Source organism: Palaemon carinicauda, chromosome 14 (assembly GCF_036898095.1).
Source record: "Palaemon carinicauda isolate YSFRI2023 chromosome 14, ASM3689809v2, whole genome shotgun sequence".
In the NCBI taxonomy this organism is placed as follows: domain Eukaryota; kingdom Metazoa; phylum Arthropoda; class Malacostraca; order Decapoda; family Palaemonidae; genus Palaemon; species Palaemon carinicauda.
Genome location: NC_090738.1, coordinates 135,379,562 through 135,403,638, shown reverse-complemented (window position 1 = coordinate 135,403,638; position 24,077 = coordinate 135,379,562). Strand labels below are relative to the sequence as shown.

At 37.0% G+C, this 24,077-nt stretch overlaps 1 protein-coding gene across 2 annotated transcripts in view; it reads right to left on the bottom strand.

The window, feature by feature from the left end:
• Positions 1–24,077, bottom strand: part of LOC137653783 (uncharacterized) — a 47,264-nt gene that overhangs the window by 22,602 nt on the left and 585 nt on the right. For both annotated transcript variants that reach the window (XM_068387427.1, XM_068387428.1), the window contains exons 2-10: positions 20,610–20,972; positions 19,644–19,727; positions 14,895–15,100; positions 12,222–12,570; positions 11,371–11,543; positions 9,084–9,174; positions 7,887–7,988; positions 6,573–6,696; positions 4,221–4,421 (exon numbers count right to left, since the gene is read on the bottom strand). In XM_068387427.1, coding sequence (XP_068243528.1) covers positions 4,221–4,421; positions 6,573–6,696; positions 7,887–7,988; positions 9,084–9,174; positions 11,371–11,543; positions 12,222–12,570; positions 14,895–15,100; positions 19,644–19,727; positions 20,610–20,972 — 1,693 coding nt within the window. The remainder of the gene's footprint in view (positions 1–4,220; positions 4,422–6,572; positions 6,697–7,886; positions 7,989–9,083; positions 9,175–11,370; positions 11,544–12,221; positions 12,571–14,894; positions 15,101–19,643; positions 19,728–20,609; positions 20,973–24,077) is intronic.

The following is a 24,077-nucleotide window of genomic DNA, read 5'->3' as shown; positions in this document are numbered from 1 at the left end:
GACGATACGTCATGTAACTGCTTAAAGGACTGACCAGCAACAACAACAGGTGCGGGAGGACGCTCGACGTCAACTCGAGACTGCCTTGACTGCCTAGACTGAGCAGTCAAAACAACTCTTGACTGCGGTGCTTGACGCTCAACGTCAAAACAAGTCAACTTCGCTGGTTGGCGAACGTCCTGAACGTCAACAAGAGCAAGCGGCAGCGGCTGAACGTCCACAAGCGGCTGAGAGTCAACACGGGACTGCATCGAGTGAGGCTCTACAAAACATGATTGACGTGACTTTGTAACGTCCACGTCAACAGGACGAGCAAAGGCTCGTTTGGGCGGCTGACGGCCAGGATCTCGATCAGCTAAGCGGCGAGGATCATCGTGAACCTGCTCAGCAGAATAGTCCTCCATAAGAGAGGCAAGCTTATTCTGCATGTCTTGCAGTACAACCCATTTAGGATCAACGGGAATGGGTGCGGTGAGAGACGAGGGTAACGTCTGTGACTGCAAAACCTTGCCTACACTAAGACTCTCGGAGCCTGTGTTACGCTTCTGTTTAGGCATCGAGCAGTCTTCCGATGACTGCACAGGGTCAGAGCTGTCCCAATGGCTACAACCAGGACGCTGGACCTGTCCTGAAGGGACTGACTTTTGCTTTAAGGGTCTCGAAACCTTGCTCCACAGTTTCTTACGCGATAAGCCTTCGGATGACGAGGAGAAAACCGTCTCGCTCGTCTTATGGTAGGGGCGGTCTTGACGAGACACGCCTGAAACCATAGAGGGAACGTCTGTTCGTTGGTTAAGCCTCTCGAACCCATAAGTCCTACGACATTACTTCTCCCTGGGGCATGGGAGCTTGCAAGAGGTATCGGACTAGGCGAACGACAGGCACGAACAGACGAACCCTGTCGCAACACTAAAAAACACTTTGCGCAATTATCACTTTATCACTACGATTTTCTGTTTTGCACTTACTTCACTGAAATCAAATTTTTCAATAATTTCACATTAGGCATGAGTTAAACTGATTTCTACCTGAAGCACGCAATTCTACCCTACATCAAAAGGTTATAATTGCGAAATAAGTCGTATAATGTAAGCACATTAATACAAGCAAAAAACAGTAAACATATATATCGAATAAAAACGGAAATATATAAAGATAAAAGGATCAGTGACTGGGGAGGAGACTAAACACTAGTTCATTCAAAACTACGTTTTCAATCTCTCACCGTACAGTGCGTTGGGACGAGAATAAAAACTAAAAAAGTTTTATCCTTTCTCCCCGTACAGAGACTTGGGACGAGAGTAAAAAACTGACTCGAGAACGTTACTCGCTTGGGACGAGAATAAAGATCGGAACATTCTCTCTTCCTCTCTCTCTCTCTCTCTCTCTTGATTTCACACCGAAGAGAAAAGCCCACTCACCTTTCGTCAATAAACAGGTTATCTGACCAAAGGAAAAAACTGAAAGGACTAAGAAAATGAAAATTAACAAGTTCCTTTAAATTAGTATTTAAAACATTTCAGTTTGAAAGAAGAATGAACAAAACGTCAGAATCGATTTACTCTTTCTGCAAAGTGAAACCGTGATTCTCTCTTTCTCTATCGTAACGATAGAGCGCAAACTGCGTAGCATAAATAAACCAAACGTTAGTTCATCTTTGAAACAGCACGAAGACTATTCAAAGAAAATCTTTCATAAAATATCTACTAAAAAATATTCATTTAATAAGTTTTAAATCATTTGCTCTGTAAGAGTTATTAACGATTGAAAGGGCTCAACGTTGTTTAACTTCGGTTTCCAAGTTAGGACCGCCTACTCTCGGATTAGGGAAGGAATAGGTAAGGCCGCATATAAACAAATCATTAAAATTGATCTTGATGTTTATTATAAATGGAAAGCTAATCAAAGAGGCCTAATAAAGGCGGGTTTGATATAAAATATATAGAGGAAAATCTATAATTAACAACAACAATTTATAACGTGATAAGATAATTGCTAAAAGCCTAAAACACACTTCCGTACTAAGGGAAGGGTCGGCCATTTTGAAAAGTCTAAAAAACAATCCAAAGTCATCAACAATTAAATCTATCCAAAAAAGAGTTCAAGATTTAAGTTGAAGATAAAACACCTGCACTGCGAAAGCTCAAGCCAAAAGGAAGTACTTCACCAAGACTGTTGAAAAACTCCAGGTTAACAGCAAGTAATGGTATGTCTTGTCGATCAGACCGACAGAGAAGAATTGGAGCTGTTTACATGTATATGCGGTATCTGGCCGATACAGTAGTTGGCGCTGGTGGGCACACCCGCAACCTTCATAGCGATCGCTCGCGAGTTTTTGTGTTTTTTCTGTCGAGCCGCCAGAGGCGTCAGCTATTATATATTCACCGGCTAAGTTAAATATTTAAAATTTTATTCATCCTAGATATAAAAACCTGAATCATTTATGTGGGGTTATACTAATCACGTTTTATAAGACAGGCCAATCATAATTTTGCTAGATTGCATCATGTTTCGTACTGGGTAAATGAAGCGCATGCTCAAGGAGAGAGCGGAGAAATTACTCCTATGAGACAATTCCGTCTAGAAACCTTGACAACGAGGACGTCGATAATTCTTTCGGGCAAGGAATTCTAGTATCACTCAGACCAGGGCCTCTTTCATGATCTATAACTAGATCTGAACTTCCATGAGAGCTATAGGAACTGTTTTCAAAATTGTCAAACTGTCCTTAGCCAAGGTGACAAGGTCTTGGAACAATCTCCATTCTAGAATAAGCCTAGTAAGGGTTCTACTTTGACCTGGACAGCCCTTGTTTGTTGACCAATTCTTCCCAGGGAAGCCATTGGTTAGGATTCTATATGACGTGTCAAGCAAGATCACTGCGACTAGTTTAACCCTTTTACCCCCAAAGGACGTACTGGTACGTTTCACAAAAGCCATCCCTTTACCCCCATGGACGTACCGGTATGTCCTTGCAAAATAATGCTATAGAAATTCTTTTTTTTCATATTTTTGATAATTTTTTGAGAAAATTCAGGCATTTTCCAAGAGAATGAGACCAACCTGACCTCTCTATGACAAAAATTAAGGCTGTTAGAGCAATTTAAAAAAAATATACTGCAAACTGTGCTGGGAAGAAAATAACCCCCTGGGGATTAAGGGTTGGAAATTTCCAAATAGCCTGGGGGTAAAAGGGTTAAGATTGATCATGTAGCACTCTATTCAGATCGTAGGTCTCTTCAGGCTCATCATGAGAGATTCCAGACCTATAGATTGTTTCTTATAACTAGAGGGGCACTCAGTAGAGCGCAGACCTCTGCCGCGGCAGCTTATTTCTCAACCTTGACCTTGGCATGTATTAATTGGCGTGGATTTTTATACTCATATATAAACCAAGTTTTAAGTCTCTGTGACAACGATATCCAAACTTATGGCTGATTATGTGAATTGGACATTTTGCTTGACCGTGACCTTGACCTTATAAAATTCAATCATTTCCAGGTTTTTACAAAACAGTTAATCCCTGAGTTTCATTATTCTTGGGTATTCTATCTTATTTCTCTCTTCTTTTTTTTTTTTGTTTTTTATTGAAGTTTTTATCATTTTTATATGAAAGATTTATTTACAATATCACTGTTCTTAAAATATTTTTATTTTGATTGTTCATTACTTCCCTTGTAGTTTGTTTATTTCCTTTCTTCACTGGGCTAATTTGCCTGTTGGAGCTCTTGGGCTTATAGCATCTTGCTTTTCCAACTAGGGTTGTAGCTTAGCTAGTAATAATAATAATAAATTATGTTGAATTGAGAAAAAAATCACTAGTCAAGAGAGCTAAACACTAAAAGGGTAAACTAGATTAATGTGAGAGGCTCGATCGTAGAGAGGAAGTGAGAGAGAGAGAGAGCACAATCTCTTCACTTCGCACCAGCAGTGATTGGCCAGTCGTAGAAAACATGATTAGTAGTAACCCCATATAAATGACTTGGAAGTTTGTATCTGCATAGGAATAAAATGAAGTTAAGAGAGAGAGAGAGAGAGAGAGAAAGAGAGAGAGAAAGAGAGAGAGAGAAAGAGAGAGAGAAAGAGAGAAAGAGAGAGAGAGAAAGAGAGAGAGAAAGAGAGAAAGAGAGAGAGAGAGAGAGAGAGAGAGAGAGAGAGAGAGAGAGAGAGAGAGAGAGAGAGAGAGAGAGAGAGAGAGAGAGAGAGAGAGATTTACATACCGACGGGCTCGGTCACATCGTCCTCATCCTCATCAAGATCGTCTTTTTCCCAGTCGCCATCCATGGATATGTCGTCGGTATCGCGTCCTCGTCTGCGTTTCCTGCCCTTCGACGAAGACTTCCTCATGCTGCCTTCTTCGGCAGCTTCTACTTCATCCAAGCCTTCGGTGATTTCCTCGTGCTCGGACCCGACTTCCTCATCTGTTTAAATATCAGAGGGTTGTTTATCGTGGGACAATTAACATTACATAAATTGAAATGAAAATTACAGAAGATTCTTAAGGATTTTCCATACATTAGTTTAATACTTATAAACTTGAATTCTGCTTATTGCTTATATTATTTTATCCAGTTTAATATATATAAACCTGAATTCTGCTTATTGCCTAATTTATCTTAGCCAGTTCAATACATAAAAACCTGAATTCTGCTTATTGCCTAATTTATTTTATCCAGTTAATACATATAAACCTGAATTCTGCTTATTGCCTAATTTATTTTATCCAGTTTAATACATATAAACCTGAATTCTGCTTATTGTCTAAATTATTTTATCCATTCCCATTCATGACACATATCGTTCATGTTCCCTTACTTTTCACTAACATGCTAAATTCTGTACCAAACTTATATGATAATCAAATTTTTCTTTAGATTACATTTGTCTGTGAACTAATCTCTCTTGGAGAGTGACAAGAGCATGCCCAAACCATCTCCATCTACCAGAGATCAAACATTCAACTGGGCTCCACCTGGCACTAAAAGAGTTGGGAGACCCATGCCTACATGGATGAGGACTATGAAGCGTGAAGTAAGAGATGATGAATGGAGAAGTATTGATTTAAAAGCTCAAGACAGAGATGACTGGTGAAATATAACAGAGGCCCTTTGCGTCAATAGGAGGAGATGATGATGACATTTTTCAAGTTAAAATCTTTTATAAAGCTCAAAGTCTAGCTGTGATGGATCACCGATTTACTAAACATTCTTCTTTTCATTTCTACATGACATGACTCGATTCAATTATACCACTCCACTTGAAAATAAAGAATGAAATTCTTACCATGCATCCACTACCAATATAATAATCCTTGTTATTTCCATTCCTTACTTTTGTAAAGTTACATAAAATTGGGTATCAAGATCTCACTATCAAAATCTTAATAGCTCTGGCTCTAGAATGGGAGAAAATATCTGAGCTATAGATTAGGCCCCTGCCAATTCATTATATTTCACATTAAATCAATCAAAACAACTTAGATTTCCTTATAAAGGGGTCACAAATCATAGGCATTCTTTAGCACCTTAGTATGGCAAGAGTAGACTTTGTTCTTGGTTAAAACAACTAAAAGTTAGAAAATTATGGATGGGAAGAAACCTTTTTTGTGGATAATTCTACCGTACTAGATATTCCCTAGCAAACCGAGAAATAACATCAAGATCTCAAAAAAAAATTTCACTTTGGAAAATCTACACCTACTTCAAAAAGAAATACATCAATATCTTAGCTTTTTGTGTTGAATGCTCTTTATATATGAAAGATCTTTTAATACTTGCTAATATTACTACAATATTTTATTTTTATTGTTCATCACTGCTGTTGTAGTTTATTTATTTCCCTTCCTCACCGGCCTATTTTCCCTGTTGGAGACCTTGAGCTTGTAGCATCCTGCTTTTCCAACTAAAGTTGTAGCTTATCGAATTATATAATTTTATTGCTATTTATACTACGTATTGTTAATACATCCATTATTCCTTTCTCTTTATTTCTCTTCTCACATACAGTACTTAACCTTTCAACTCTAATTCCACGCTAATGTTTGCAAAGATTGTATAAAAACTAAAATCAAGTAAAAACTAATTTAAAACATTAATAAGCAAAGGGGGTGCTCAGTAGAGTGCAGACCTCTGTCTCGGAAGCTTATTTCTCGACCTTGACATGAATTAATTGGCGTGAATTTTCATACACTCAAATATGAACCAAGTTTGAAGTCCCAGTGAAAACGATGTCCAAACTTATGGCTGATTACGTGAATTGGACATTTTGCTTGACTGTGACCTTGACCTTCCTAAATTTAAGAATTTCCAGCTTTTTACATAACAGTTAATTCCAAGTTTCATTGCTCTACGATTAAAATTGTGGCCAGGAAGCTGTTTACAAACAAACACACACACAAGGGTGAAAACATAACCTCCTTCCAACTTCGTTGGGGGAGGTAATGATTTGAAACCCACTGGCTATCTAGTAACAATGATGACAGCCAAATAGATTGACAATCAAAAGAATTAGATGTACTTTTACCCTAAAGGGATTGCAACGGCATTCGAACAGCGAATAATAAAATCACGTACCGTCTTCACCCACAGAGTCTAGGGTCATGAAATTGGCAAGATCTAAAACGTCGTCATCGTCCTCTTGGTCTTGTTCGTCGCTGCGACACTCGCCGCCGTTGTTATCTATTTTGGCTGTTCTGACCTGCACAGAGAGTCAAATTAATCAGAATAAACCAATCATACCAGAATTACATTAATTAATAATACATTACTCCTGCTAATAATACTTTACTTCATAGAATAATCTCAAGTAAATTTCTCCAATGGTTAATTGGGCAAAAAATACATTTCTTCCCTTGATAAATCTCATGAAAAGTATACTTCTCCACTGATAAATTTCCTGAGAAATATATTTCTCCATTGATAAATCTCCAGAGAAATAGATTTCTCCATTGATAAATCTCCAGAGAAATATATTAATCTCCAGAGATATATATTTCTCCATTGATAAATCTCCAGAGAAATATATTTTTCTTCATTTATATATTTCCGAATAAATGCATTTTCCCATTGATAAATCTCATGAGAAATATATTACTTCATTGACCATTCTTTTAAAAAATACACGTAATCCATTGACCACTCTTATGAGATATACATTGATCCGTAAATCACTTACAAGAAATAAAGAAATCACATAATATACACTACTCTATTAATTACAATTAATACGGTACAATAAACTTCAAAACAAACCATATTTCTAGAATTGTCAACATATTTTTCCTCAGAGATGTTGATGAAGTTGAACAGCAAAGGGAAAAGAGATTCCAAGGGATAATGGAAATTAAAAGGTAGAAAGTAATACAGCTGATGGCAATTGAATTCAAAAGAGTAAACAACTAGAAGGGCACTCAGTAGAGCGATGACCTCTGCCGCGGCAGCTATTTCTTAACCAATTGCCCGACCTTGACTGTTGACCTTGACATGTATTGATTGGCGTGGATTTTCATACACTTAAATGTGAACTAAATTTGAAGTCTCTGTGATAACTATGTCCAAACTCATGGCTGATTATGTGAATTGGACATTTTGCTTGACCATGACCTTGACCTTTTAAAATTCAATAATTTCCAGCTTTTTACACAACAGTAAATCCCTGAAAATTTAATTACTTTACGATTAAAATTGTGGCCAGGAAGCTGTTTACAAATAAACACACACATGCATACAAACAGGGGCGAAAACATAACCCCCTTCCAACTTCGTTGGCGGAGGTAAAAACAAACACCTCGGGCAATACACAGCAACTACTTACGCGAGTATAAACGGTATTCCAGGAGCCAAAAGTAATCAATTATGTATAATGTACTGTACTATAGTCCTACTTACTCTCAGGTGACTAATAGATGCAATGTGGTATTCGTACACCATCCGGCTTGGGAATGTGATGCGGCACATGGAACAGCGTGGATGCAAGTAATGTCGCTGCATCTGGAAATTAAATATAACGTGTAAAGATGAACTGCTAATCAACCTTGTCCTTCAATGAAATCATAATCAAAGAAAAGAAACTAAAAAGAGACATTATCGGTACAGTGAGACAATTCTATAAGATTGAATTTATGTACAGTCAAATTGAATTAAAAATCCACTCTGTCCTTCAGACTAAAATTATTGATTAAAAATTTAATGAATAATCTATAGTCAATTCTTTTTAGTGAGGCAGATTTGCACCGACTCGCAGGGGTCCCCTTTTAGCTCGGAAAAGTTTCCTGATCGCTGATTGGTTGGACAAGAAAATTCTAACCAATCAGGTAGCAGGAAACTTTTCCAAGCTAAAAGGGCACCCACCGCTGCTAGTCGGTGCAAATGTGCCTCATTAAAAAAAATTGAGTATAGTGATACGTAATTCTATATCAAGCACATAAGTGCAGTATTGTATTAATCCTAATGTGTTACTGGTCCTTCCGATAGGGAAAACTTACAATGTTAAAAATGACAAGACTCTTCCTGTTTAACTACAAGCATCATTTTTTAAACTGAAATTAAGAGCTAATTAGTAACAGCATGAAACTATTCATGAATTAATACACATTACTAAGGCTAAAATATATAAGCTTACAACATTGAGTAGAACTTCAAAAATTCAAACTTGCAGGAAATGTTTCTAAGTTGAACAGGCTGATATAAGTCTTTTGATAGTTAATATGACATATCTTTTTAATATTCTTACTCTTTTTTTTAAACACTTCATTTTAATTGTTCATCACTTCTCATATCATTTATTTATTTCCTAATTGGGCCATTTTCCCCTGTTAGAGCCCTTGGGCTTATAGCATACTGCTTTTCCAACTAGGGTGGCAGCTTAGTCAGTAATAATAATAATAATAATAATAATAATAATAATAATAATATCACTTCTCATATAATTTATTTCTTTCCTAATTGGGCTATTTCTTTCTGTTGGAGCCTCTGGGCTTATAGCATACTGCTTTTCCAACTAGGGTGGTGGCTTAGCCAGTAGTAGTAATAATAATAATAATAATAATAATAATAATAATAATAATAATAATAATAACAACATACCCGATGGAACTTGCTGCGATTGTGGAGACTCAGCCCGTCGCCGACGTTGCTGCCCAAACATTTGTAAGCGAGCTTGCATGTCGTACAGAACCTGAGTAAGATGAAAACAAAGTTAACAGATGTACTTTGTAATAAAAAAAAGAACTTATATTAACCCTTTTACCCCCAGGCTATTTGGAACTTTCCAACCCTTAACCACCAGGCATTTTTTTTTAAGCAAATTTTGAAATAAATATTTTTCAAATTGCTCTAACAGCCTCAATTTTCATCATAGAGAGGTCAGGTTGGTCTCATTCTTTTGGAAAATGCCTCAAGTTTCTCATTAAGTTATCAAAAATATGCAAAAAAAATGTAAATAGCAATTTTTTGCAAGGACGTACCAGTACGTCCATGGGGGTCAAGGGATGAGTTTTGTGAAACGTACCAGTACGTCCATTTGGGGTAAAAGGGATAAGTGAGAATTTACACAGTATTTCAGATAATGGTTTCTAAAATGAAAAAGAAATTAGTGTCACTTCCTTGACAGATTTTGCCAGAAGTTACATTTATTCAGCAGTGGTATTAAGTTTTACAACTTCATAATACAGTAGAGAAATAAGTTCACTACTCTCTCTTTCTCTCACACATATAATCAAAATGATGTGCTATCATGATCTCTCTCTCTCTCTCTCTCTCTCTCTCTCTCTCTCTCTCTCTCTCTCTCTCACACACACACAAACAAATTTATGTTTTCATTTGACTCTCATTGTGCCTAAACATCTTCAAACCCTCAAGAGGTGCTTTGAGGTTCAAGCAAAGAAAGATATATTTGCTTTTCCAGGGTAAAGATTATTAAACCTTCCTGAGTTATTGTTGTTTAAACTTTGAAAATATTTCTAAAATGTTTTGTAAAGCATTTCATGGAGATTCGATAAACTTATTTCAATACGGACAAGTTAATATTTAAAGGCAAGTGAAACTCATTGGATCTTCCCAAATGCTAAAAAATTGAAAGAAAAAAAATAAATTTACCCAGTAAAGTCAATTTTGAAATATTAAAATCATGAGAGAAAGAGTAGCCCTCATAAAACCATACAATCATCATATATCATACATTATCACCCTCATTCCCCTATTATCTTAAGTCCTTCTTGTTGTAACCTTTTCTATAAACAACCCATCATATATGCAGTGCTTAAAGATGTCAGTGCTGTTATATGGCTTTGTCGGTAAAGTACCAAATGATAAACTATCAACAAAGCTTGAGACTTGACCTATATGGCAAAACTAAAGGACGGTAGTTAACGCATCTATTATATTCTACGCTTACTTAAACCACTAATATCAACCAAAAATGTTTACCGAATGATGATTTGATTTAAATATTCTACATAGGCTATACAACATGAAGTATAAATTAAAGAGGTTGGGCAGAAAGACAGGACAGGAGAACACGTGTAAAATAAGTCTAATAACTGGGTGAATTAAAGATACTGATAATGATGGCACTACCAGCATCTCAACAAAGTTTGACACGATAGTGTCAATTTAAATGATCATCTCTTAACCCTTTAAGGTTTCAGCAAATTAACAAATCTGTCTATGCCACATACAACTAATATTCACCTAGTGTACAGGTCACTAAGTTATAATCCACTAGCAGTTACTGTATTATGAAATTGAGGTATTTATTGTGAAATAATACTTTCAGCATTATGAAGCTTCATCTGTGGTGGATAACAGGGGAGGGTGGGCTGTGGCACCCTAGCAGTACAAGCCGAACTCGGTTGAGTCCCTTGTCAGGCTGGGAGGAACGTAGAGAGGAGAGGTCCCCTTTTTTGTTTCATTTGTTTGATGTCGGCTAACCCCCAAAATTGGGGGAAGTGCCTTGGTATATGTATGTGATGTAATCCTTTTTTTTGACTGAGATTTCCCAAAATGTTACCATAAGCAATAATTTCTACAAATTTCTAATAGTTTTTGAAGACAAAATAATTCGAGTCCCTTGTCAGGATGGGAGGAACGTAGAGAATAGAGGTCCCCTTTTTTGTTTCATTTGTTTGATGTCGGCTACCCCCCAAAATTGGGGGAAGTGCCTTGGTATATGTATGCGATGTAATACTTTTTTTGACTGAGATTTCCCAAAATGTTACCATAAGCAATAATTTCTATAAATTTCTATTAGTCTTTGAACAGACGAAATAATTCTACGTAACCAAAATCCAAAATTTCAAATGGGTTTTGAAGACGAAATAATTCTACATAATCAAAATCCAAAAGGTGAAACGCAAACCAAAAACTCCCTTACTTTGAAACGGCATTTTTGAACTCGTCGGGTTTCTCCTCCTTCCACTTCTCTTCGATGTCTCTCTGTTCTTGCCTTTGCTGTACGCGAATCTTCCGTAGCACGACCGAATGCTTCCTGGCAAGTCTGTTGAGCTGGTTTTTGTGTCCGTCGCTACCAAGATGAAACTTGTACTCCTGTAATGGAGGCAACAAAGGGTAAAATTATGTTTAGTACCCAACAAGCTTTTCTATATTAGATGACATCAAAACAGCTTTGTACAGTCATACTTCATGTATAGTAACATTTTTTTAAATTGTATTGTCATTTTAGGCTTTGATCCAATTTTCAGTAATAAAAAAATTCAGGTTTAGTGCATTTTTTTATTCTTTAAAATGAAAATAAAGAAATCTATTAGAAAGACAGGAAAATAGTTCAACTATTGAATGACTTGAATGATGCTTCTATAGCTTTGTAATATTAGGAGGCTGTCTGAAGGGTCACTTTGAGTCTTTTTGTTTTTCATATTTTCAAACTATTTTTCGAGTGATACCGCAAGTCTTGGAACCAATAAACTGCATAACATGAAGTAAGATTGTGAAACTTTCATTAAATCATGCCAAGTATAAAATTACTACTGTATACAGTATGTATTCACAAGGAAAAGGTGAGCTTACCATAATCGTCAAGAAGAAAACATGCCATTACGATCAGTTTTTCACAATCTAAATATTTTTTCTGAATACATACAGTCCTATTACTATTAATTCTAAGATGAATCTACGAGTCGACACCAAACCCAACCACTAGGCCAACGGCCACCATTTAACACTTCAAAAGTATGAATCACTACACAAAAAAAGTTCCAACCGTACCTTGAACGTTATCGACTTTTGACTGGGACAGTGAGGGCATCTCAGTTCGACAAAGAGACGGCCAGAGACCCTAGGCCTGACGTGACCCTCGCTATTCACGGCCCTTTCGCCATCCGCCTTGATGGTCACTTGCACCCCGCTCGGCCCGTCGCCGCCCTCTTCCTTGTCGTCGCCGCCCTCGGCCCCTTCGCCCTCGCGACCCTTGCGCGAGTCGTCGCTCCCGGGACTCCTGTGTCTTCGCTCCTTCTGCCGGTCTCGGTCCCTCTCTTGGTCAAAGGAGTCATCCCCCTCATACTCCCGATCGTGGTGGGGAGAGCTACCGCCCTCACCACTATCCATTCTCTCTAGTCTGATAAACGTTACAGAAACAGAATTACATCTCCCGTCGTGCCCGGCGAACTTATAATGCAATGCTTGTGCTTAGTCAGTCAAAAGATAAAAATATAGATCTTATCTGGATACAGTATCAACCATGTATACTTTTGAATCCATCTTAATTGGGGGGAGAAGGGCAGAACAAGTCTTTCAAAGTAGATATTTTAAAAATTATTTATATCTAGTCATAAAAAGTTACCAGACCTGGAGAAGTTCTTGAACATTTGTCAATAATAATCTTGAAAAAAAAAAAGGTTAATTAAAACTTAATATTATGGGTCATATCTAATACAAAAGTAATATTATTGAAATCAACCATTACAACTGGGGTAGTGTAGTCGACATTAAAAAAATACATAATACTATACAGTGAACATCCTATTCTATACAAGGTTTATGCAAACCTGTTTTAAAATCTTACAGCAATGTAGGAGTTGGGATGATAAGGTAAGCAGAACAGATAAATATGCTCAGACAAAAGTCAAAGTAGAGGGAAAAACAAAAGGGAAAAAATAGTCATAATTTTGTAGGTAAAGAGACAACGAAGCGGATAAATCAAAATAAATTTTTACATTTTCTATCTCTAAAATAATATACTGTAGCGAAAGTATCTAATAGGTAATTAACAATAATTTTACACTAGCACCTTTATTGGTGTCAAGGACAGCCAATCTCCTTCTCTACTAGTAAGCCATAAGACAATTCTTCAGAATCATAGTGTAGTGGGAAACCCTCTCAATTACTATCTAAAGATGACTTTAAAAACTATGTGCTTCAGTATTTTAAATTATGAACTATTAAATGAATTCTAATTTTCTTTTGAGAGGTTACTTGAATACACAGGAGAACCTATTCAATTAATCTTAATATTGCTAATGAAATTAATTTGGTCTAAAAGACTATAAAATACAGTACAGTATTCCAGTCTCCACATACAAAAAAATATTCAAAATACACTTGGAAACTGGTGCAGATAATGTTTATGCTCGGCAAACTACACACTACATTTCTTAAGTATAAAACTGCTAATGTTCTAATAAAATACAGTTACATACACCAGAAGTAATAAGATACTTTGTGTAAGATGAAAATCTAACACTTCTCAAAGCCTGGTTAAAATATTTGATCTTAGTTTATAAGTTTAAAGTTGCATAATTCCACCAAAAATACATTACTGAAATAAATACAGTGCTATTATGCCTTAATTAAGAGGGGGCAAGTTATGTTCGTGTTCCTGAGAACTTGCATTGAATGAGTGTTACTGGATTTCAAAACGTGACTTTATATGACAATTTCTCGGGTAGTAAAGCCAGTGAATTAGCATGTCTATAAACAATTATGCAATACTGTGCACTGAAAAATATCCAATACCTGTGACAAAGAACAAAATTAAAAATGTGACAAATTTGAAAGACTTGACTAGTATATATTTAAAGACATTCTATTTGTAAACAAAAGACTTGTATACATGATTCATGAAATGAAGATATAAGATAAATGTGCTTCTTAATCTAGCATGCAAAACCTTAAAATCAAATAGGATGGTGGTATACCACATAAGCATTATCCCCCTGAAAGTAATTTGCATCTTGGTTATGATTACATTATTGGAAAAGGGGGCAAAAACAAATCTTATGAGAAACAGGACAAGGAATTCAGTAGCATCTTACGCCCATCTTTAAAGACCCCCTTAGGTATTCTACCACATATCTATCACTGACCTTCAATAAGAGCAATTGGTTGAAACTTACGATCTAAGTCTACTCTCTTATTCAAGCTCTACCTTAAAACTTGAAATTGAAAAAGATATAAACAATACTTAGCTGTCTAAAACTACAATTATACTTTACAGGTTTCCATCCAAAACAATATTCTTTGGATGGATTTGGGGGAATGGGGAAGTCTTGAGAGTCCGATGCGTGCGATCAAAGCATCGCCACAGTCCGAGGTGATGCCGATAAGCTTTTGAATACTCTGATACTAAAGAAAGAGATTTTCATTGTGGCAAGGAAATCCTCTTGTATTTAGCACTGAAATTGTATCCATGATAAATACTTGAAATACATAAATTTTTGTCACACTTCAGTGTCAATCCTTCCTCTCTCTTAGTTTTGCAGTTCCCCCTGAAAACACATTCAGCTCTTTCATGTCAAGTTTTGCCTCTTGCCGGCAGGTAAATAATGTGGTTGTTTTTTTGTTTTTTCATCACACTACATGGTAACTTGCTTCTTCAATACTTTCTGTAAGAATTTAAACTCAAAATGATGACACTTTTTATTTGTTACTGTGGGTGTTTACCTCTGACGCTTACGTGACGGGCCATGGTGCCCGTGAGGGGAGGGCTTCCTCCTGGCCATACCGGAATATCTGTTATTACGGTAGCGAGGGGAGCCAGAAGCAGATTTCTCACGCTCATAGCGGTGACCTCTCCCCTCCTCATGGTACGGTCTGGGCTCATGTGATCTGCGGTCATCCCCATAGTGCCTGCGTTCTCTCGACTCCTCCTGAACAAATAGACTTGGAGCTAAGGGTTTATCATTTCAACCTGAAGGCAATGCCTGGTGGCTGGCTCATGATAACCTTCAAAAATTGTAATTAGACAAATACTACATATTAGATGCAAGGAAGCAGAGGTCTGGTTGGATCTCTGGGACACACCCGTGTATGATGGATTGAGAAATGCTACCCCAAGAGCCCAATGGCAAATGGTTCGTGCTATTGGGTCCGCACTCAAAATAGGTAGAAGGGGGGACATCCCATTCACCAACAACATGCTAACATGCTCTCATCAGAAGATCACACATTCTATTCAGAATTAAAAAGCTCTTTTCCACATCTTCAAAGAAAATGAGGAGATGAGATGAATAGACTTATGTTTTTTGTTTGGCTGCTCTAATTAAGTCTACATTCCAATAAGACAACTAGCTCCACAGTTTCTATCAATGTAACTCTAGGCTTTGGTCTCCATTGAGGCAACAGACTCTTGCATTGACCGTCAACTCTATGTTAAAAGGAAGTCCGATTCTCCGTGAGGATTCCAACCGGACTAAAAGTATAAGATTACTGGACATCCTAACAAATTATATCATGACAAAGTTACTTATGATACCAAGGCATGTTAATTATCCTACAATAAATCAAGATGAACGGAAGCAATGCTGACTGCAAAACACCTTTAGAAATCCAAGCTATTTTCAAACATCAAAAGCACTACGGTATTTGCAACATGCAAACAGCTCTAGAACCATGTCGTTACACACATGATTTACAAAATAGTAAAAACATTTAATCAACTACGCTTGATCCTAGCTGCTGATACTAGAAATAAAAGGTCGTAAAACGGTGGCTAAAGAAAAGGGAGGAGAGAAATAAACCCTGCGGTGCCTATGAAAGAGCCTCTTTATTATATAAATAGAAAAGAAATTTCCAATTAGTTTTCATAAAAATAAGGGTATGTATCCAGTTAAACCTTATAAAATTACAAGTATAATACATGAACTCTAAAAAAGGCTGAAATTTTTGAATGACATTTCTATGAAATAGTATTTTCGTTTACTCACGAATTCTTGTATATTTCAACACTATATTTAAAGAATCATGAATACTGTATACAGTTGTCCATCCAAATTAGCACTGGGCTCAAGCCTCTACTGATTAAGGATCAATCATAAAAAAAAATGCAGTCCCAAGAACAGAACATTTAACCAGAACAGAGGCTATAATGAATTTCATAGATGGAACCAAGTAATTAATGATAACTACAGAAAAGGAAGAAAATAACAGTATCACGATTTTAGACGTTTCGATTGGTAGACAAGCAGATAAATTTAAAATTTCTATATATAAAAAGGTTAGGCTGCAAACCTAGGATTAAATTATACGAGTCTGGTTTAATTTCAACTAGGGACATCTAACCATTTTAAGTTATTATGTAAATTTAATCTTTTTTCTGAGGACTAATATGGTTAACAACAGAAACATATACCCTTAGTTCCTATAGAGTTTGATTTATCCCCATGGCTCCAGTGATGTGCAAAAAAGCAGCTTAGATTAGTGTTAAAATGTAATCGATTTGCAACAACTCGAAAGCTCTTTTCCAATATTTACGCAAACGTTTAAATAAACTTTACTCCATAAGAAATAAAACTCCTCTCCCAAAGTACTTATGCAATAATTAAAAAAAAAGACATATATTGAATGACGGGGAAATATAAACTAAAAAAAAATCAATAAATTGAATGGAAATATAAATTAAACCAATTAAACCAAGTATTTCAAAGCAGAAAAACCCATGTTACTCTAAAGTCTAAACCATAAACTGCTAAAAACAAAAACAAAAAAACAAAAAAAACTGCTGTACTAGACAAAAGCCACAATATGACTATCAATTACGATAAACTTCACAGTTATAACGAACCATACATGAATTTAGTAGCTACTCAAAACATACAGGAAATGCACAACTACCGAGTCGATGTCAGATACATTAATGTGTAATGTGTAAGATTTCGGTCAAAGTATATCCAAATGGTTTTGTCTTAATCTATAAATCTTAGTGATGTTATTAAAACTTACAAAATTTTTAATGAAAAATGTTGAAGGTTTTGACAAAAAAATATGTGCAATTGAGAAAAATATGATTATTCTAAGGTATTGCTATGACTAATGATTATATGGGAGGGTAGATAATGAAGACCCAATTTTATCTTCATGACGTAATTCAATATAAGGCAAAGATATCAACGACAATTTACCAAACTATTATTAAACTAATGGTATATGAGACAGAAGACTCCGCAAAAAAGAAAAAAAAATAAAGTTTAAGAATGGAATATTTTAGAATAGACATAACTACAAAGTGACGAGACTCTTTCATAGGTGAAGAGCATTAATTAAAAATAAGCATATAGCAGAGGATGAAAACAGGTCGAGACTTCACAGAAAGAGGGAGATTGAATTTTCCATTAGATGGGAGTGTTAAGCAGTTAGAAAAATGGTAGACGCTTAACCCACAGAAGGAAAATAACGTAAAAATACCTAATCTTAAAAGTAATTTGTAGTTTCCCTATCTATACAAACCTTAGTCCATTAAAAGGAGCATGACTTGGGCAAAACTGGAAAGGTTATTACAACTTTTAATGTGGTGGCAGTGGTAGCTGGTGGGTGGAGGGTAAGCTCCGCCCATCCGACTGTCAGCGCAGTATTCACTTAAGCATAAAGGCCCTTCCACAAGAGGGGCAAATGCACGGCGGGCAGACATCACTACCGATTTTGTTGTATGGGCGACTGTCACGAGTGTAAATGACATCATAGACGAGAGAACAACAGGCAAACCATCAAAGTCCTCGTGGACGTTGTTGAGGCACTGGATGGGCACCTGACTATTGTCTGACACATACAATTCTCAAAACGTACCACCAAGCAAACAACTCTCAAACCGTACAAGCAAGCATACAAGTCTCAAACTGTACCACCAAGCAAACAAGTCTCAAACTATACTACTAAGCAAACAACTCTCAAACTGTACAAGCAAGCATACAACTCTCAAACCGTACAAGCAAGCATACAAGTCTCAAACTGTACCACCAAGCATACAAGTCTCAAACTGTACCACCAAGCATACAACTCTCAAACCGTACCAACAAGCATACAACTCTCAAACCATACAAGCAAGCATACAACTCTCAAACCATACAAGCAAGCATACAACTCTCAAACCATACAAGCAAGCATACAACTCTCAAACCATACAAGCAAGCATACAACTCTCAAACCATACAAGCAAGCATACAACTCTCAAACCGTACCACCAAGCAAACAACTCTCAAACCGTACCACCAAGCATACAGTACAACTCTCAAACCGTACCACCAAGCATACAACTCTCAATCCATACTACCAAGCATACAACTCTCAAACTGTACAAGCAAGCATACAACACTCAAACCGTGCCACCAAGCATACAACTCTCAGACTGTACCACCAAGCATACAACTCTCATACCACACAAGCAAGCATACAAGTCTCAAACCATACAAGCAAGCATACAACTCTCAAACTGTACCACCAAGCATACAACTCTCAAACTGTACCACCAAGCATACAACTCTCAAACTGTACCACCAAGCATACAACTCTCAAACCGTACAAGCAAGCATACAACTCTCAAACTGTACCACGAAGCATACAATTCTCAAATAAGCAAAAAAATTAAACAGACAAAAATGAGGCAGCAATGGGTACACCTGTACCGTCTTACGGCCGAAATCAAAGCAAGTTCTCTGCTGATTAGATTTGGGGCTTAACCTCCATCGGCCAGCGACTACAACCACACCATTAAAACTTATAACCGATGTTCCAGCTTTGCCAATACCATATTCCAATTAAAAGGTTTGCATTTCTGCAAGATCAAAGGGTACTGATGATAATAAAGCCTATGGCATTTTACCTGGAATGTCTAAAGCTAAAAAATACCGCCAAGAGAGATGAAATTATCACACAGGTATGAAAGAGAGAGAAAATAGATGAGGTTTAGCTGAACTGCCTACCACATTGATATTATTATGTAATGTCGTAGCAAAGATCTTGAAATAATAATCAGGGGTTACCTAAAAGATACTTTTATACCTAAAGCCCCTTTAGCCAAAGAGAAAGAGACAAAAAATACTTGTAAAAACTGACAAAATGACTAAATTAACTAAATAATTGCTTAAAAAATTTCACACAAATTAACAATGGCTTCTAATTGATACATAACAGCAAAAAAAGTCAGCAATGAGGATCAAATCCAAGAGTTAAATAAAGTTACTTCTCTAAGACAGTCATTAAGACACTACTAAACTATTGGCTAAGATATAGCCTGAAATGAAACTCTCCATGACTAGGCACAAGTTATTGAAAATTATTTACAAGCATCCACTAGTTACAGCTTGGTTTTCTAAAGATTCATAAGTGCATCAACAATTATGAAAGTGTCAAATTTTTTTTTTCGTCATCACCCAGACCAAAAGCTTCTTCAAAAGGCACAAGAAACGTTCGGTAGCTTACGCGAAAGTATCCTCCGCGGCCCTCGCGCCGGCCGTCCCTGTGACGGTCTCTGTCGCGGTACATTCCTCTGCCGTCCCTTCCGTCCTGAAAGCATGGTGACCTTTGAATGACATAATTATGCTAAACAACGACTAGTGTTCAGTAGTCCACTTATAATTAATTCTAATGTAAGAAGATTCCTTAACCCTTTTACCCCCAGGCTATTTGGAACTTTCCAACCCTTAACCCCCAGGCATTTTTTTTTCAAGCACATTTTGCGATATATATTTTTTAAATTGCTCCAACAGCCTTAATTTTTGTCATAGAGAGGTCAGGTTGGTCTCATTCTTTAGGAAAATGCCTGAAGTTTCTAATAAAAATATAGAAAATATGCAAAAAAAATAAATGTAAATAGTTATTTGCAAGGACGTACCAGTACATCCATGGGGTTAAAGGGATGAGTTTTGTGAAACGTACCAGTACGTCCATTGGGGGTAAAAGGGTTAAGTAGAATTTTGTTAAATTTTGGCCTAGGATAGGCTTAACCTAACTCCCATGGCTATGATTTCTACCTACAAAGGTCAACATATAGTCGGGTTTCATTTGAAATAGATATGTGGTTATTACAAATGTCATTTTGCCTACAGTATTACTGTAAATGATATAATATTGTTTTATCACAGCATTCCATTATCTTTTATTTTCAGTTGGATTTGTGATTATTTCTGTATGTGTGAGGCGAATATTTTCAAGTTAGGAACCTTCTTTAGAGACAAAATAAATCTAAACCTTCCTTGAAAAAGGGTGCATGCAAACACTCGGGCCTAGATCCCCCCTTTATCTTGAAGGATAATGTACTATACATTAAAAACTGATAATGGCACTCTATTTTCATAAAAAGGCCATAAAAATATGGGACCAGGATTATAAATTAATTCCTGTCACAAATATAAATTCACAACCTTAAATTCTATCAACATCACTTACTGTTTTCAACACCGAGTTGATCAGGGCTGTCGTCAAGGCCAGCTGAGCCTCCGGCCCTAAGTTTGCCAGCAGCTTTCCGTGGTCGTGACGCTGACGGGGCGGGGGGCTGCGGCTCTTGCGCCGACCGTGGTAATAATCGGGCCGTCCGCCGCGGTGCCCGCCACCTCGGCCTCTCCCTCTATACCCACCCCCACCACCACCTCCGCCTCCTCCTCCACCTCTTCCGCCACCACCACCATGATCTCTGTCCCAGTGGCCTCTGCCATGGCCTCCACCATGGCCGCCCCCATGGTTCCCGCCATAGCCACCTCTCATTCCCCCACCTCCACCTCGGAACATCTTTCCACGAGGACGGGGCGGCATCTGGAAAATGGAAAATGTTACATTCAATTCAAACGATCTCTCTACTTATAAGAATTACAGTAAAGACTAGGACACCCAATAGAGCGAAGACCTCTGGCACGGCAGCTCATTTCTCTACCTTGATCTTTGACCTTAATTTGTATTAATTGGCGTGAATTTCCATAAACTTAAATGAACCAAGTTTGAAGTCTCTGTGACAACGATGTTCAAACTTATGGCTGATTACGTAAATTGGACATTTTGCTTGACCTTGACCTTCCAAAATTTAATCATTTCCATATTTTTACATAATTAATCCCTGCAAGTTTCATTACTCTAAGATTAAAATTATGGCCAGGAAGCTGTTTACAAAAAAACACACAGGGGCGAAAACATATCCTCCTTCCAACTTTGTTGGCGGATGCAAATAATACTTTCAACATAGGTACATCCCTCGTTGTAGTTTTCCCACAAACCACACTAATAAAATTTATAAGAACCATTTAATTTCAACTGGCTTATTCAAGCCTATCAATATAAACTTTACGAATACATGCCACTGAGAGTACGTGAAATCAAAACCCTTTCTACTGGGAAACCTTCAAACTTTCGTAACACTGACTGGCAAATTCTTCTACCAATTTGCAAACATCATCGAATTACAAAACAGTAAATTTAGATTATTTTGACTTTTCCGTGAGCCAAGTATTACCAACTACCAAAACATTTATATTAAACAGAAACACCTGGGATAAACGTATTACAGATAGTCTTACAAACTCGTTTTCTATAGGGGCTGAGAGCGGCAAACCTGACTTGGACGAAAAACTTATTACCCTAAGAAAAAAAAAATAAATAAAACCGCAATTTCCTCTATGAGGAAATGGAGCATTTTCTGGAAAAGCTTCTCGGCAAAACCCAAACAGCAAGAATTCGATTGAGACATTATAAAGATGTAAATAGTTGTATTGGGGCCTTTGTATGTCAGTGGCCAGTTCCTCCCTTGTGGATTAAAAATGGACATCAACTAATCTCAACTTTCTCCCTAACCTAACCTACAAGCCATGTCCTTACCTAACAGGGGGAGGGGTCTAACGTCCCACGCCTACCCTCCTTACACTGCCGTATCCTAAGTTATCCGTAATCATACATGCAGGTGGCCGCTATCATACATACACCCCGTTGTATTCATCGGTAATAACAGGCTTTGTACAAAATGGCACTTTGGGGTTTCAGAGCCTTTGTATATCAGCGGCCAGTTCCTCACGCGTTCATTAAAAACGGACATCAACTAATCTCAACTTTCCCCCCTAACCTAAGCTACAAGCCGTGCTTTTACCTACTTACCTAACTGGGGGGGGGGGGATTTAATGCCCCCTGCAACCCCCCTTACACTGCCATATTTCAAGTTAAGACATAATACAGTACATACAGATGGCTACTATCATACATACACCCTGGGGCATCTTTCTCTAAATGTACTTTTTTCCTCATAGTTTCCCCACGAACTACTCTTGCAAAGTAATGCCCCTTATAAAATTTAAGAACCATTTTAATTTCAACTCGCAAATTCAAGCCAATCAACATAAACTTTACGAAAACATGCCACTGAGAGTAGGTGAAATCAAAACCCCTTCAATAGGGGAAACCTTCAAACTTTTGTCACACCAACAGGCAAATCCTTTGACCAATTTGCAAACATCATCGAATTACAAAATAAACAGTAAATATAGATTATTGGAATTCTTTTCCCTGAGACTAGTATTATCAACAACCAAACATTTATATTAAACAGAAACACCTGGGATAAACGTATTACAGAGTCTTACAAACTCGTTTTCTATAGTGGCTGGGGTCGGCAAACCTGACTTGGACGAAAAACTTATTACCCTAAGCTAAAAAAAGAAAAAAAAAGAATAAAACTGCTTTTTCCTCTATGAGGAAATGGAGCATTTCCTGGAAAAGCTTCTTGGCAAAACCCAAATGGTAAGAATTCGATTGAGACAATTTAAAGATGTAAATAGTTGTATTGGAGCCTTTGTATGTCAGCAGCCCGTTCCTACCTTGTGGATTAAAAATGGACATCAACTAATCTCGACTTTCCCCCTAACCTAACCTACAAACAGTGTCCTTACCTACATACCTAACAGGGGGGGGGGGGGATGTCCCCGCCGACCCCCTTACACTGCCGTATCATAAGTTATTCGTAACCATACATGCAGGTGGCCGCTATCATACATACACCCCGATGTATTCATTGGTAGTAACAGGCTTTGTACAAAATGGCCCTTTGGTGTGTCGGAGCCTTTGTATATCAGCGGACAGTTCCTCACGCATTCATTAAAAATGGACATCAACTAACTTAAACTTTCCCCCCTAACCTAACCTACAAGCCGTGTCTTTACCTACTTACCTAACGGAGGGCCCCCTTACACTACCGTATTTAAAGTTAGACATAATAATACATACAGGTGGCTGCTATCATAAATGTACTTTTTTTCCTGTTAAACAAAAATAAAAGAAATAGATAAATAAGTACAGTTTATATTAAGTATAATTATTTCGAGAAATTATTGGTAAATATTTAACAAAATTTTCATTACTGACCAGGTCCACCCAACTACAAAGACTCCAAATTTAAATTAGGATAAACTAGGTCTATGGATTTACCTAACACAGTGCTTCACAAGACTTGTTAAATAATTCATAACTAAAAGAAAATTACTTAATTAGTTAGTATTACATAAATAATAGTCTGCTAATACAATATACAAATACAGAATACAATAAACGGTAGAAAATCCAATAAGCCTATAGACCTGAGATTTGGATATGACGTTGGCCTATATCCTTACTTTGGCCATAACGTGGGATGGCCTATGGCCTGCAATGTTCATAGGAGTTTTAAAAAAAAAATAATTACATGTAAATTACATTAAAATAAGTAATAACCTTTAATATCTTTTAAAGGTTACATTTTCAAAGGGTCGATTTACGAAAACAACAGTAGGCCTATAAACGCTTGAAAACAGCTTTCCACATATTACACAATGAAATAGATAATAAATAGGCCTCCTAAATTGAATAATTACTTACAAATTACATTAAAATAACAATAATACCAAC